A 13,083-nucleotide genomic window follows, 5' to 3' on the forward strand; every position below is an offset into this window, starting at 1 on the left:
GGTGGATAACAGTGAATTTTGTGCCAGAACAAGTTCCTTTTCACGTAAGCTTGAAAAAACAAGTCTTTTCATCATAGCAAATGTTCTGGTTTTATCTAACAGTGACACTGATGAGTCCAAAAGCATCCGCAGTGTGATTTTTCTCCCAGCCTCAGCCAGCCACTCAGGCACAGTGTAGGTGAGCAGTGAGGTTGCCTGCTGAGGGGCAGCTCATGGCAAACACAGGGACCAGCCTGGCTCCAAAGGGTCCCACAGCCAAAGATCTGGCCCCCCTCATGGCTGCTCAGCGGGAGGATGAGCTACAGCCAGCAGCTGCAATGGAGTCACTCCTAGCACAGCTTAGCAGCACTTGGAGTGAAGAGGGTGACCACAGCCAGCACTGAAAACCTGCTGTGTGCCTGGCCCTGACCTTGGCTGTCTGCGTGACTATGAAAAGGTGCATGAGTGCCTTGTTTAACACTCGGAGCTGGGAACAGGAACCTTGCTCCCAACGTGGCTGTCCACACCCTGGGTCACTAACGATCATCACTGCCCTGACCAGCCCCACCTGCCCCCCAGCCTGGGGCTACATTTAAGCTGAGGCCTGTTCTTTGAGCTGTGTCAGAGCTGTGCCTGGTTCTATTTTCCAGCTGGATTTTGGACCTGTTCTGGGACTACACAGTAAGACACTGTCTGCATTTCAGCTTCTGAGCGCAGTAAGTGAAAGGTGGATGTCTGCTGGAAACTGCGCCTCCCTGGAGAGCTTGGGCAAGCTTTGTACTGGTTTGTAATGGAAACTGAATGAAAAAAAAGGACAGCCTACAATTTCAGAGGATTAGATGCTCGAATGATGTTTGCCTGGGCTTGGGCTGACTAGAGTCCCCCAGATGTACCCAGGCAGGGGTGCCAGATGTGGGGTCTCGCTGGGGTGGGTTGCCTCTTCCCACTGCTGGCATTGAGGTGCTCACCAGCCTCTCCTGTGTCTTGCAGAGGGGGTAAGGAAACCGTGGCAGCTGCAGAGGATGGAGGTCCTTTACTCCTTCCCAGGCTGCTGTCATTCTGTGCTTTTCCCAGAGGAATCAGGAGGAGGGTCTTTTATTAGCATGGAGGTGCCTCACCCAGTCAGTGAATTGGAGGTCACCTGGTCATCCCAAGTCCCAGCAGCTGGGGTGCAGCCCCTGCTCTCCAAAGGAATGCAGCCTTGCAAGCTCTGCCCTTGTGCTGGGCTGTACCAGTACCCTAGGGTCAGAGAGCATGTCAGGGCCATACATTTGCTAGCAGGGACGTCACTAGGATGTCACTGAGTGCCAGTGAGGCTGCTTTGAAAATCTCCATTCAAGCATGATGCTGTTTGTAGGATGCTTTGCCAGCTGTCCAGGCACCCCCTGACTCAGAGAGGAGCCGGTGGCAGTGTGGGCTGGGTGAGAGGTGCCAGCAGTTCTTGGGACTGGGAAGGACAGTGGGGCCATGGCACCACATGGGAAACCCCCGTAGCCCCACGCTCGCTGCTGAGCCATTGGGAATGCAGTTATTTCTTCTCATTAATCTGCAGTAATAAAGTCAGCATTGGAATCCCTTGGGTCTGTGGGACCAGGAGGTTTGTGTAAATGCTGTCCAGGAGACACTGAACACCCTTCTGTGCTCTCTTCCCAGCTCCAGCCAGGGCTACAAGCCCCTGGAAAGCAGAGAGACATGCCAGGCATGCCAGGGGCATGGCCCCATTTCTGCAGACCTCTTGCTGCTTGGAGGAACCTGGAGCTTCCCCCATGTGAGACACCATGGAGGAAGTGTCTGTTCCCTAGAGACTTTTACCTCCTTTATCTCTTTCAGCCCTAGGTGGGCAAATCGCCTGCTCCTGTGGCTCTGCCGTAGTTCAGTGATTGATGCCCTGTGATCTCTTCCACAGCTCTAGGGAGGGGGGGTTTAATGAGTGCACAGAGCAAACTGAGGAACTGAGGTCCAAAATGTGTGAGGAAATTCCATGCAAAGGGTGATAAGGAAGTTATACTGTGTGCTGGGATTGCAGTTGTGCATTCTAACAGAGACTTATCTGAAACACTGAAGAAGAAACTGTGTGCCACTTGAGCAGAAACAAGGGTTACACAGAAATAGCTTGCATTTTCCACAGACCTTTGTCCAGCAATAAATGCTTGTTTCGTGTGTTTCAAGGCTTTGGAGTGCTAAGAAAATATTTCCAGTAAGAAACTACACAGACCTTCCTTTTCTTCCCACGACAGCTTAATTTCTTTAAGAGCCCTTCTGGGAGAGCTTTTTGGAGATCCAAGTGCACTCTGAGGACCAGATTGTCTTATATACACAATGGCTGGTTTCCTCCAAGAGTGCTCTAGGCTTGTGTCTTGCAACTGCCCCCTCAAAAGCCATGTGGAATCTCCCACTACACCACATTTATCCTGGGCCCTGTTATTTCCAGACTTTATTATCCTTTCTAACAACATGCCTTTTATAGAAAGCAGCCTAGCTGCTTTGCAGTTTCCTGGTTCCCACTGGAACTTTTTAAAAACTAGTATCATATTTAACAATGTTGACTTTTTGGTACAGGGATCACTGCAATTCTCACCCAGGACAGTATTTGGCAATTCATCTGAGTGCTCCTTCTGGCAGACTTTTAACCATGTGTTCTAAAAATGGAGTTAAAAATATTTTTATTTTTTTCCCCCTGCGTGCTTTGGGACAGTCATGCAAATGTGTGCCCCCTACGGAATGATGCTAGTGTGAGCTCCTTCACAGCAAAGGGCAATGCAAGTAATTCCTCAAGTCTTCCTGTGATGGCTCTTTTCTTCCTATAGAGCCTAATCACATCCTGTCCCTCAGGCTCCCTTTCTGCTTCTCACATAGTCATAATTCATTTTTATGCCTTTAGGATGCTTTCTTCAAGTCTTCTGTGGCTTGCCTTTTACCTGTAACTTTCCAAAGCTTACATTCTTTTTTCAATCTCTCTTCTGTATGCAATTTTTACTACTTTTAAGGTCTTACCACTTCAGGTGTTCATTTCCACTCCCCTGTATAAGCACATTCCCTTTTTTAATAATCTCTTTGAGCACTGGAGTGCATTATGCCTGTGTAACCCAGTGCTGCATGCTTGAACAGCTTTCCTGCTCCAACTTGAGGAAAGTTGAAACACCCCTCCGAAACTTGTGTGATGCTCCTGACCAGCCTACCTCTCATCTCCCTTTGGATATGAAATTTTACTCTAAAGATACTCTCACTGGGACAGTTGGAGGAGTAACTGTGGCTCTGTGGTCCCTTTGAACTGAGCCCCACACGTGGTTAAAGAGTTGCTTGGGTGCAGGCCTTGCACCATCTCACTGCCTCTGCCAACTTTCTGAGGTCCTGCCCAGTGATTAAACTGCTTGTGTAGAGGACAGAGATGAGATCCAGGCTCCCTCCATTAGCCACATCCAAGTCACTGACACAGGAGCCACGGGTGAGGTCAGAGAAAATCCTGAAAAGCAGCATTACCCGAAGTGCTGGGACTCTGGCCAGCTGGGAATTTGGGAGTCACGTAAGTCCTGCATCCCAGCTGTCGAGCCACCAAGTTCCTCGACCCCAAGCAGGAGGCCTGAGAACAGTTGGGACTGCAGCTGGGACAATGCACTGCTCGTTGTGCCTGCTCCATGCCCACAGAAGGAACCTTCTCCCCTTCTGGTACCTGGGCAGCATGGGGCAGGGGCAAGCCCATTCCAAGATGCGCATGTGGCTGGCCTCAGCTCTTGCACATGCACAGCACTCTGAGGAACATGGGTCTGAGCTCTGATTCATTTATATAAGGAAAGGCCAGAGAGACATGTGGAGACAGGTGTTTTCAAGTCAACCCAAGTATTTGCGTGGTGTTGATGTGAATACAGGCACCAAGCGACAGCGCAGGCCCAAACAGCTGCGTCCCTGCAGCAGTCCCTCTGCACCCCCAGCAGATCAGTCAGGACAGTGTTGTTTGCAGAGACCTGCTGTGGGCAGAGCCACCCCCAGGCGCCTCAGCAGCTGTTGCTGAGCACTCAGGAGCTCTGCTATCTTAGCAGCACTGGTGCCACCGTGTGCTCTGTGAGGTGCAGCCTCTGCACAGACAGCTGAGAGCTGATTCTGCCTTCCTGTGTCCATCTACTGCATGGCCGCTTGCCTGTGGGCATTCCCTGTAGTGTCACTAAAAGACACAATCTCGATAGGTAAGGCTGGGTTGTTGATGTGCAGGTGACAGGTATAATTTAAACACAAAGCTGGCACAAACAGATCAGTCATAGGGTTTTATTCAAGGCCTGGATTACACCACTTTATCTGCATTTGCTTTTTGGATCCAGGCAGCAGAGCACATTGTTTCTCCTCATCCAGCATCTGCATTTTTGATTCCTTGACAGAATGAGCCACTGTGTAAAGAAGTGCACCCACCTCTGGCTCCACATTAGCCATATAAGCACCCTGCACCTCTCCCATGCGTGCGTTCATCCTCGGCCCAAAAGAGCGTCTGAATGGTGAACCAAGCTGTTTCCTGCCATCCCTTTTGCTCTATGTGCCCTGCTGTGGCACTGCCTTTCCCAGCTCATGGATGGCCTTGTTCTCCAGCACCTTCACCTTCTCCTCGCCTGGCTGCAGCACACAGGCCACCATAGCCCTGGCCACTGTTTCCACAGGCACTGAGTAAGCAGTGGGGAAGACCCGAGCCACAACACCCAGGAACTGCCGAATTACCCACTCCATGGGCCGGGACTCCTGGCGCTTGCACAGCAGCACCCTGCAGAGCGAGGAGGTAAGGTGGGGTCAGCCTGAAACCATCCCCAAGGGAAGGCTAGAGACTGGGTTTTACAGCTGCACCAGGGTGCAGACCAGCTTCCTAAACCCACATGGGCTTTGGGGCTTTAGCAGGGCCACAAAATGTGACTGAGCTGAGCCCCTGGACACTCAACTCCTTTTTCCACTGTGCTGCCAAAAGCAGGATGCCAGTTCTCCTAGGCAGCAAGAGTGCAGCGCAGCTGAAAGGACACAGGTGAGTACTCCCCCCCTGCATAAGGTCAAGGTCCATGCAGAGATCATCTCCAACCTATGTGCTACAACCTCACGTGGCACTAGCACTGGGATGGGCCATGGGAAACTGCTGCAGAAAGCAAGCTCTGCATTGGGAAGCAGTCTGCTCATCCGTGAGCTGCATTTGCAGCTGGCGGCTTTCTCCACTTCCCCCTGCTTATGCATCCTTTCTCCTTCTCCATCAACCTGCTGCCCTGACAACCCTCCACCCAAGCCCTGTGCCTTCCCTCCTCCACTGCTACTCACGCTGGACGGAGAATGGTACAGCGATCAAAACCAACAGCCTGGACCAGGTTCTCCACTTCTCCCTGTCAGAGCAGTTGGGCAGGAATGAAAGGAGACAAGGATGACTGCAAGCACCATCCCTGCCACTCCGTGAATGGGCAGCAGAGAGTTGCTGAGCTGTGGGCAGGACGGCACTAATGCCAGTGCAAAGCTGGAAGAGGCCAGGCAGGGAGCAGCTCTCCAGGACAGGCAGCGTGGGGCGAGTGCCCGCAGTGGACACAGACTGTGAGTCAGCAGCGCACCCTTGCAACCATCATGTTAACTGCAACGGGCCGCTCCCGAGAGCAACTGGACTTTGCATCCAGCCTGGGGATGGATCCAGCCGGCAGACAGCTGTGAATCCAGCAGGTGTTGGGAGCGGCAGCACACAACATATGGGGAAAAAAGCTTTTACGATAGGTATGGTCCCACCTGGGGAGCCTGTGGGCTCTCCATCCCTGGATAGTTCACGTCTCACTGGGACATAGCCCCCCCACCTAGCTGTGAAGCAGCTTTAGGCTGGGGAGCTGGGTCTGGGCTACAGACCCCAGCGAGTCTTTCTAGGTTTAAAGAGGAAGATAAAAACTGCACGCAGGGTTATGCTGCTTCAGATGAAGCCAGTCACACAGCAGCCCCTTCCCTTGTCCCACAGCACAAGGAGGACCCCCAGAACTATTTGCAACTCTTGAGACCTCAGCTACTCCTTCCTTCACGAGCATCCCAGCATTTTGTGACTCCTACACAAGCACCAGGAGCCCACCCCAGCTGACTCCTCACCTTCACGCGGAGGTAGAGGAAGCTGCTCTGTGCGTTTGCCCCCTGGGAGGACTGCAGGATAAAGTGCTTGCAGCCCCCTGCCCGTGCCAGCTCTGCTGCCTGCGCCACGTAGTCCCGGTCCACCCGGACAAAGCCGTCCTGCGGGTAAAGGGGAGAGGAGGGTCAGCAGGGCAGGGAGCGCGCAGGCAGGGCAGGGGGCAAATAGGACCCCTGCTCTCCCAGGGGGAGGAGGGGCCCCACTCACTGCGCCAGCCTTGGCCCTGGTGGTGCCCAGGCAGCAGAAGCCCACGTCGTGCCCCTGGAAGGCAGCGGCGTGCTCGCCCAGCCGCTCGAAGTCCACCACCGCCTGCTCCTGCGGGGAGGCCGAGGGTCAGCGCGGCCGCCCAGGAACCCCCACTCCGCAGCCGCCCCCGCCCCGGGACCGGACCCCCGCACCACGGCCGCCTCCGCCTCCTGGCCCAGGCTCAGCCGGCGCCGCCCGATCAGCGTCACCCGGGCGAAGAGCCGCCGGGACAGCAGCTCCCGCAGCAGCGCCCGGCCCGTCTCCCCCGAGCCGCCCAGGACGAAGCAGGTCCGGCCGCTGCCGCCACTCGGCGCGGCCGCCATAGCGAGGAGCGCCCGGCGGGGCTGGGGCGGGCCCGGGCGGGAGCGGCTGCGCCGCCGCGCTGCGGTCTGTGCCGGGCGGGGCCCGCGGCCGGGGAGCGGCTGCTGCGGCGGGGCTGGGGCGGGCAGCGCGGCGGGGAGGGGCGGCACGGGGCCGAACGCAGGACGGGGCCGTTCCCGGGGCTGGGGGGTGTCTGCCCCCCGCCCCGGGGGCTGCCCCAGGGACTCCCGCTCAGCCCCGCTGGGAAGGTGTCGGCTGGAGTGTCCCCGCTTGGTGTCCCTGCAGGGCCCGGCGCTGAAAGCGACTCCCGAGGATCCCAGTGCCCACTCTGCTCAGGTGGAGGGGATGTGACCCGGAGGGATGCCCAGAGGAGTCTATGACCTGCCGGGCGGCTCCTCTTCAAAACCCACTGGGCTTAGTGTGCGCTGCCGACAGAGGTGCCCTGGGCAGGACGTAGGTCACCTCCCGGGCAGCCTTGCAGTGATTCCAGTATGCAGCAGCCACTGGTGGCTGAGGAACAAGGGGATGAAACCCACTTCCCAGAGAGCTCTCGCTGAGCAGGTCCTGGGATGTGCTGACAAGCACAGACCCACTGCACCGTGTCCCTGCCTGGACGTTGTCCCTCTGACAGGCATGAGGCTGATCATCACCCGGGCAGTGCAGGTCCCACCAGGACGTGGTTCTGGAGCAGGCGTGTGGGCACCCCAGGCTCTGCGAAGCCTCTCCCATGGGGCCATCAAGGGGCCCTGCAGCACCTCGATCCCGTTTGTCCTGATTCCTGGGGAGGGAGGTGCAGAGGCCTGAATGGCTGCTTTCGGGATCAGCCAGGCAGTTTTCCAGCCTGGTATGTCTGTCAAGCGCTGCCCATGGCCGAGGGCTGAGGATGAATCCCTGGTGCACGTGCCATTTGCGAGGCAGGACGCGCGTCATGACTGTCACCGGGTTAATGGCTGGCATCCCGCTCTACCTGCCAGTGTGCCACTGGCACCCACGGCCGTGCACCCCGTCCATCGGGCTCCGCTCCGCAGCCACGGGCAAACCCAGGTGAGTGCAGGAGGGGGAGTACTGGGAAAAGAGCTTGAGAGTGGGAGGGAACAGTACGCTGCAACAGTGTGAGTATTGGCAGCAACGTGTATGGGGCAGGTGGTATGTTATAGGGTTTCATGGTGTGGTGGGGATACCACTGAGGAGGGGTGGGATCAGGATACATGGGGGCCATGTGGTGCTTCCATGGCTCACGGTGTGCTTCTCCATGGCAGGGCTCAGGGCGGCCAGCCAGGCGCCGGGGTGCCCGCTCTCCTGGTGGCATGGAGACATGGCGCCGGCGTAGTGCGGCATTCGACTGTGTGCCCCAGCCGGCAGCCTACTGCCCTGACTGGATGGCAGAGCTCCCCGACGCCCTGCCGCTCTCCCGCCTCTCCATCCCTGGCACCCACGACTCCCTCAGCCTGTTTGGCGGCCGGCGCCTGCGGTGTCAGAGCTGGGGCCTGGAGGCCCAGCTGGCGGCCGGCATCCGCTTCCTGGATGTGCGCTGCAAGCTGTCACGGGGCGAGCTCCGTGTCTACCACCTCTGCACCTTCCAGCGGGCCAGCCTGCGCGGGGTCCTGCGCCGCACCCTGCGCTTCCTCCGTGCCCACCCTGGCGAGGCCGTGCTCATGCGCATCAAGGAGGAGCTGCCCATCTTCTCCCGGCCCGGCTTCGCTGCCCAGCTGCATCGCTGCCTGCTGGAGGAGGGACGGGGCTGTTTGTGGTGCCAGGAGGAGATGCCAACACTGGGCCAGGTGCGCGGGAAGATTGTGGTACTGGAGGCACTCAGGCGGGAGGTGCTGGGCATCCCCTACGAGCAGCTGAGCATCAGCGATGCCTGGAATGTGCTGTCACTGGAGCGCAAGTGGGCCCGGGTGCGGCAGCACCTGGAGAAGGCAGCTGGCGGGGACTCCACCACCATGTACCTCACCTTCTGCTCTGGCAATGGACTCTTCACCTGCCCTGAGGAGGTGGCCCGCATTGTGAACCCCCGCTGCTACCAGCACCTGCGGCGCCGGGGCAGGCAGCCCGTGCGCTGGGGGGTGGTCATCATGGACTTCCCTGGTGCAGGGCTTCTCCGGCTCATCGTGGAGAGCAACGGCCTGCAGGCCAATGGACACAGCACAGGAGTCCCCAGCACTCCCGCAGCGCCCTTGCAGCATCCCCGCGGCAGAGGGGACAGACGCCGCAGCCGGCACAGCTCCGCTCGCTGCCTGCGCCGGTGCCCATCGGGTCGGACACTGCTCCCGGCCGCACGCCTCTGCCGAAGGACATCAGTGCCCGTAGAGCAAAAGCTGGTTTCTAGGTCTCGCAGGGCACCAGGAAGTGTTCGTGTGACAGTGGTGTGACAGCGGCAGAGGCAGCAGAGAGCTGACAGCCCAGTGGTCGGAGCTGGGCAGCCCGGGGAGCTGCGCCTTGAGCATCGCTCTGCCCGGAGGAGCCAGGTACAGTGCTGGGCCAGCCAAATCCCCACAGCACGGCAGGGAAGGTGGGGAGAGAAGGTCCTGCCTCACCTCCTTTTGGGCCAGTGAGTCCTCCCATAATATCCCTCTGCAAAATAGTCCTTTTGCTTTCAAGGGTAAATAAAAATAAAAAGAAGCTAGGAAAGCACTCCCTATGTTGCCGTACCATTTCCTGTCAGAAAAGTGCAGAAAAGACCTTTTTCTCTTGCTGCTCAGATATGAAGGAGTCTCTACCCCTCTACCCATGGCCAAAGCACAGTTAAATTGGTGTCTGTGATCATCTTGGTCTTTAAAGCAGAGCTGCAGGAGGTCAGAGGAGAAGGAATTAATTTCAAAGGTGACAACAAAGGGAATGTCCTTCTCCTTGTTATTTTAGCTTTTGTTTTCTTCTTGCAGGGGCTTGCCCCAAAAGTCAGGATTCTTAGGGAGAGCCAACTTCAGCAAGTGCTGCCAACCCTGTGCATGGACAGCTGGATGGCCACAGGAGCAGTGATTCCGAAGGGGCTGCCCTGTCCCCGGGATTGAACAGACAGGGGATGCTGCACAGGGCAGAGCCCAGTGATTTGCAACAGCATGGGCAGCATGGGCAGGGCAGTTTGTGGATTCACAAAAGCAAAGTGATTGGGACATAAAAAAGACCTTAAAACCAGTGCCAGTGCCTACTCTATCTGCAGATAATAAATCAGCAATTTAAATAGAATGGCAAGTTAAATGACACAGAAGTTCCTTGGAGCAAAAGGATAACCAAGATCCCAGGGGAGAAATCATCAAACTGCTCTGTGCTGAAGGAGGGAGCTGGGAAAGAGAAGAGGAACTTTTTTAAAAGAGGAAAGCTCAGCCCTGGCCTGCCAAAAGATGAAGGATGTCCTCAAGGATACTTCTGTCTCAGAGGAAAACACAGTGCCTGCCAGAGGGGATGCTGCAGGATTTCCTGGCTGGAGGAGGGGATGTTTTTTGCTCCACAGGGGCTGGCCCTGGCTGGAGACACAGCTCTTGGTGCTGAGCATGTTCATCTGCTGGGCCAGGGAGGGGAACAGGCAATAGTACGCAGTGGGCGACAGAGGTGGCAGACAGAGGAATCTGTCTCTGAGCTTGCTCTGTGAGACAGGAGAAGATTGAAATCTCTGCATTAAAACAGACATGTGACAAAAGCACTGGTCATGTTTGGGGGGGTGGGAGCCTACTCTGTCAGCTGCCAATGACTCCACCACCCTGCCTCTGCACCAAGCCAGTGTGACAGCTCTAGGCATTGCTCTCATGCCAAGAAGATGGGTGCTGCCAAGGGAGGGCCAGGCAGGTTAGTGGTTGGCTCGGCATTCCAGGGGTGCACAATGCCATGGGGAGCTAGGCAGGGCACAAGCAGAGCAATCACAGTTCCCAGGAGTAACTCTGCAGGCTGGGTGATTCTGCTGTCACTTAGGGCAATGACTGCCTGCATGGCTGAAGGGCTGCCCCTGGATGTGGCACATGGAGCTGCACTCCAGCACCCCATACCCACCCTGTGCCCCAGCTCACTGGCAGGGCAGGGGTGCTGGGATTCCCCAGGTGGGCAGAGTCACTTGTTTACACCCTACCACACAAGCAGTGAGATAAGGTCAATGTTACCTACGCCCCTGGCATCCTGTTTGGCAAAGCTTATCTGTGCCACCCACGTTTGGCTGCTGCCAGGTGCCAGGGAGAAGCAGGCAGCATGGGCAGGGCTACCCAAGTGGCAGTGATGCCCAGTGAAAAGGCTCTCCATCACTGCCTTGGCAGTGAAAGACAAGAGGCAGAGAGCTGTCCTACAGCTGAGATCAAAGAAACATCTCTGAGAGGGACAAGGGTGGGCAGGAGTGATTTCCCTAAAACTAACCCCCTATTCCACAGCCAGGGCTGTCCCAGTGTTGCAAGGTCCCTGTGGGTGGGGGGTGTAGGGTACCACTGTCCTTGGACTGTCTTGGAAACATCCCTGTCCATCTGGTCCTGACTAATCCTTGCAACCATCTCACCCCTCCAGTCCAGGGTGGCAGTCATAATGTGTCTCCCTGTGGCCAAACACTTCCAAATTGTGAGAAAGTTTTTATCGGGTGCTGCTCTCCTCCAGGATCATCCGAGGAGGGTCTGGCTGCTGGGGTTGTGCACCAGGTGCCACACTGGGAGACTTGTTCGAAGGCACCCTGCAGATCAGGGACAGCCTTTGGGTCAAACACTCCCTGGGGACCTGGGGAGGCAGGGGAATCATCTGCTTCCCGTGCTCAGGAGATGCCTCTAAAGCTTCAGAGGGAGCTGTCCGAGTTCCCAAGGAGGAATGGAGGGATAGCAGCAATGAGGCTGCACCCCAGGGGTGTGGGTCCTCACTAGTACCATGCTACACTCCCAAAGGGGTGCCATCGGGTGCCTCCTTGCTCCAGTGGGCTGCTGAGCCCCCCCCGGGGGCAAGGGGGGCTCCCCAGGAAGGTGCCCCCTCTATCGCCGGCAGCAGCCGAGCCGGACGGGCTGTGCCAGGGTGACTCGGTTCCTCTGCGGTTCCTCTGCAGGGACATTGCACAAGGAGGGGAGCAGGCTGTGCCACCGTGGGGCGGGAGCCTCTGCTGTAAACAACACATACCCGTGCCCGTTCCCCAGAGACAGAGCCTGCGGCAGATCTCTCACGGGAGAGAGAGCATTGCCTCTGTCTGTTGCTCAGCGCTGGGGCACAGTAAAGGAGGCACATTTCCATTCCAGATCCCTGCGTCCAGAGGGACAGTGAGGAGGTAACACAAGAAAGTATCTTTGTACCTGCTCCCTCGAGTACATGCTGAGCAAAGCCCTGGCTTGGAGCTTGCGCTCTGCCCTCAGAGGGGTGGGCACAGGGTGCACCATCTTTCCACCTAGGGAATCCCTGCACTGCTCAGGCAGGGACAGGCCCTTCCTTGGTAAGGGAGGCAGCAGGAATCCAATGGGAGCATGTGTCCTGCAGCATCCTGAATCCCTTCCAGGGAAGCCAACCTTGGAAATCATCTGAGATGTGAAAGGGCTCCTGGCCATTAACCAACTCCCAGCAGAGCTGATTTGGGTCTTCTCTTCCTCGTACCATGTGTACCTTTTTCCACTACCTGCAAAGCAACCCTCAGTATCTGTCCTGCCATGTAGGACCCCCTCTCTGAGCCCAGGTATCTGTGGGCATGGAGTACCTGATCCCACAAAGTGCTTTGAACTTGGCCATGTACTGCCATGTATTTTGCAGCAGCAGCAGCTGCCTCTGAGTGTCAGCCACCTTGATTCTGCTTTTAGAACAATACCAGAAACTATTTGTAGTTACAAAAATAAAGGTGGGAATATTTTTTTTCTACTACTCTACCCTACCGTGTTGGGTTTCAGCAGAAGTGAAACTGGCAGGGGCACTGCCTGCTCTCTCCTTGGGCCACACACCCACAAACACCTCTGTGAGTCCCAGCAGGTGTCTCATCAGTGGGAGAGGCAGTTCCCACCCTGGCCAGCTGACCCTCAGCATTTGAAGATGCTCTCCTGTCCCAGCAGCTGCCCCTCAGCCTCTCTGCCTGCCTCTCCTGTGCCATAATTGACCACCCTCAGCAGATGAGCTGCTAGAAAGCGAGTGCTCCTGAATTACTGGACATACAGACTCATCCCCAGTAATTCCATAGAAATAGACAATTGCAGTAAAACATGATGCAAGAAAGATATCCAGAGACAGGAACTGAGTTTCATTTGTATTGGTCAAGTGTAAAGTAATTAGTGGGTTATGACTTTTGTGGGATGGGTTCCTCCTTTTGTTTAGAATGAGTCCCAGTGGAGCAGAATCAATTTCTTTGGAACTGGAAGATAAATGTGACCTGCATGGCTCTTGCTTGGTTTTAGCTGGAAGTGAGCAGAGTAATTCCTACAGAAAACCCTGCCAAGGCAGTTTTACGTATGAGCAGAATGGGGTAAGGAAAGATTTGTTATGATTCAAGAATG

General features: G+C 56.3%; 2 protein-coding genes across 3 annotated transcripts; one reads left to right on the forward strand and one right to left on the reverse strand.

Annotated features, from left to right (window-relative positions):
• Positions 1-4,225: 4,225 nt before the first annotated feature.
• HTATIP2 (HIV-1 Tat interactive protein 2) lies at positions 4,226-6,705 on the reverse strand. The gene is made up of 5 exons (XM_051804850.1): positions 6,490-6,705; positions 6,299-6,406; positions 6,055-6,192; positions 5,260-5,321; positions 4,226-4,723 (listed from the first exon to the last, which is right to left on the reverse strand). The coding sequence occupies exons 1-5, from the start codon at positions 6,658-6,660 to the stop codon at positions 4,498-4,500; spliced, it is 705 nt and encodes a 234-aa protein (XP_051660810.1). The 5' UTR covers positions 6,661-6,705; the 3' UTR covers positions 4,226-4,497.
• Positions 6,706-6,829: 124 nt separating this feature from the next.
• On the forward strand, positions 6,830-10,384 carry LOC127478697 (1-phosphatidylinositol phosphodiesterase-like). 2 transcript variants are annotated; one of them, XR_007907295.1, is made up of 3 exons: positions 6,830-7,702; positions 7,918-9,129; positions 9,544-10,384. XR_007907295.1 is itself a non-coding variant. In XM_051804748.1 (2 exons), the coding sequence occupies exons 1-2, from the start codon at positions 7,463-7,465 to the stop codon at positions 9,031-9,033; spliced, it is 1,356 nt and encodes a 451-aa protein (XP_051660708.1). In that variant the 5' UTR covers positions 6,830-7,462; the 3' UTR covers positions 9,034-10,384. The 2 variants fall into 2 exon arrangements, 1 of the variants encoding a protein (XP_051660708.1); XM_051804748.1 differs by having other exon boundaries at positions 7,918-10,384.
• Positions 10,385-13,083: the final 2,699 nt, after the last annotated feature.

This window comes from Manacus candei, unplaced genomic scaffold (assembly GCF_025592945.1).
Source record: "Manacus candei isolate 608988 ecotype Guabito, Panama unplaced genomic scaffold, ASM2559294v1 h1tg000005l, whole genome shotgun sequence".
In the NCBI taxonomy this organism is placed as follows: domain Eukaryota; kingdom Metazoa; phylum Chordata; class Aves; order Passeriformes; family Pipridae; genus Manacus; species Manacus candei.

What these genes read in the sequence shown, in the direction of transcription:
- HTATIP2 (XM_051804850.1), bottom strand. Translation starts at nt 6,660, where the DNA reads ATGGCGGCCGCGCCGAGTGGCGGCAGCGGCCGGACCTGCTTCGTCCTG. An exon ending in AGGAGGCGGAGGCGGCCGTG is followed by an intron (nt 6,407 to 6,489) that starts GTGCGGGGGTCC and finishes GCCTCCCCGCAG; the next exon opens with GAGCAGGCGGTGGTGGACTT. An exon ending in CCAGGGCCAAGGCTGGCGCA is followed by an intron (nt 6,193 to 6,298) that starts GTGAGTGGGGCC and finishes CTTTACCCGCAG; the next exon opens with GACGGCTTTGTCCGGGTGGA.
- LOC127478697 (XM_051804748.1), top strand. Translation starts at nt 7,463, where the DNA reads ATGGCTGCTTTCGGGATCAGCCAGGCAGTTTTCCAGCCTGGTATGTCT. An exon ending in GCAGCCACGGGCAAACCCAG is followed by an intron (nt 7,703 to 7,917) that starts GTGAGTGCAGGA and finishes TCTCCATGGCAG; the next exon opens with GGCTCAGGGCGGCCAGCCAG.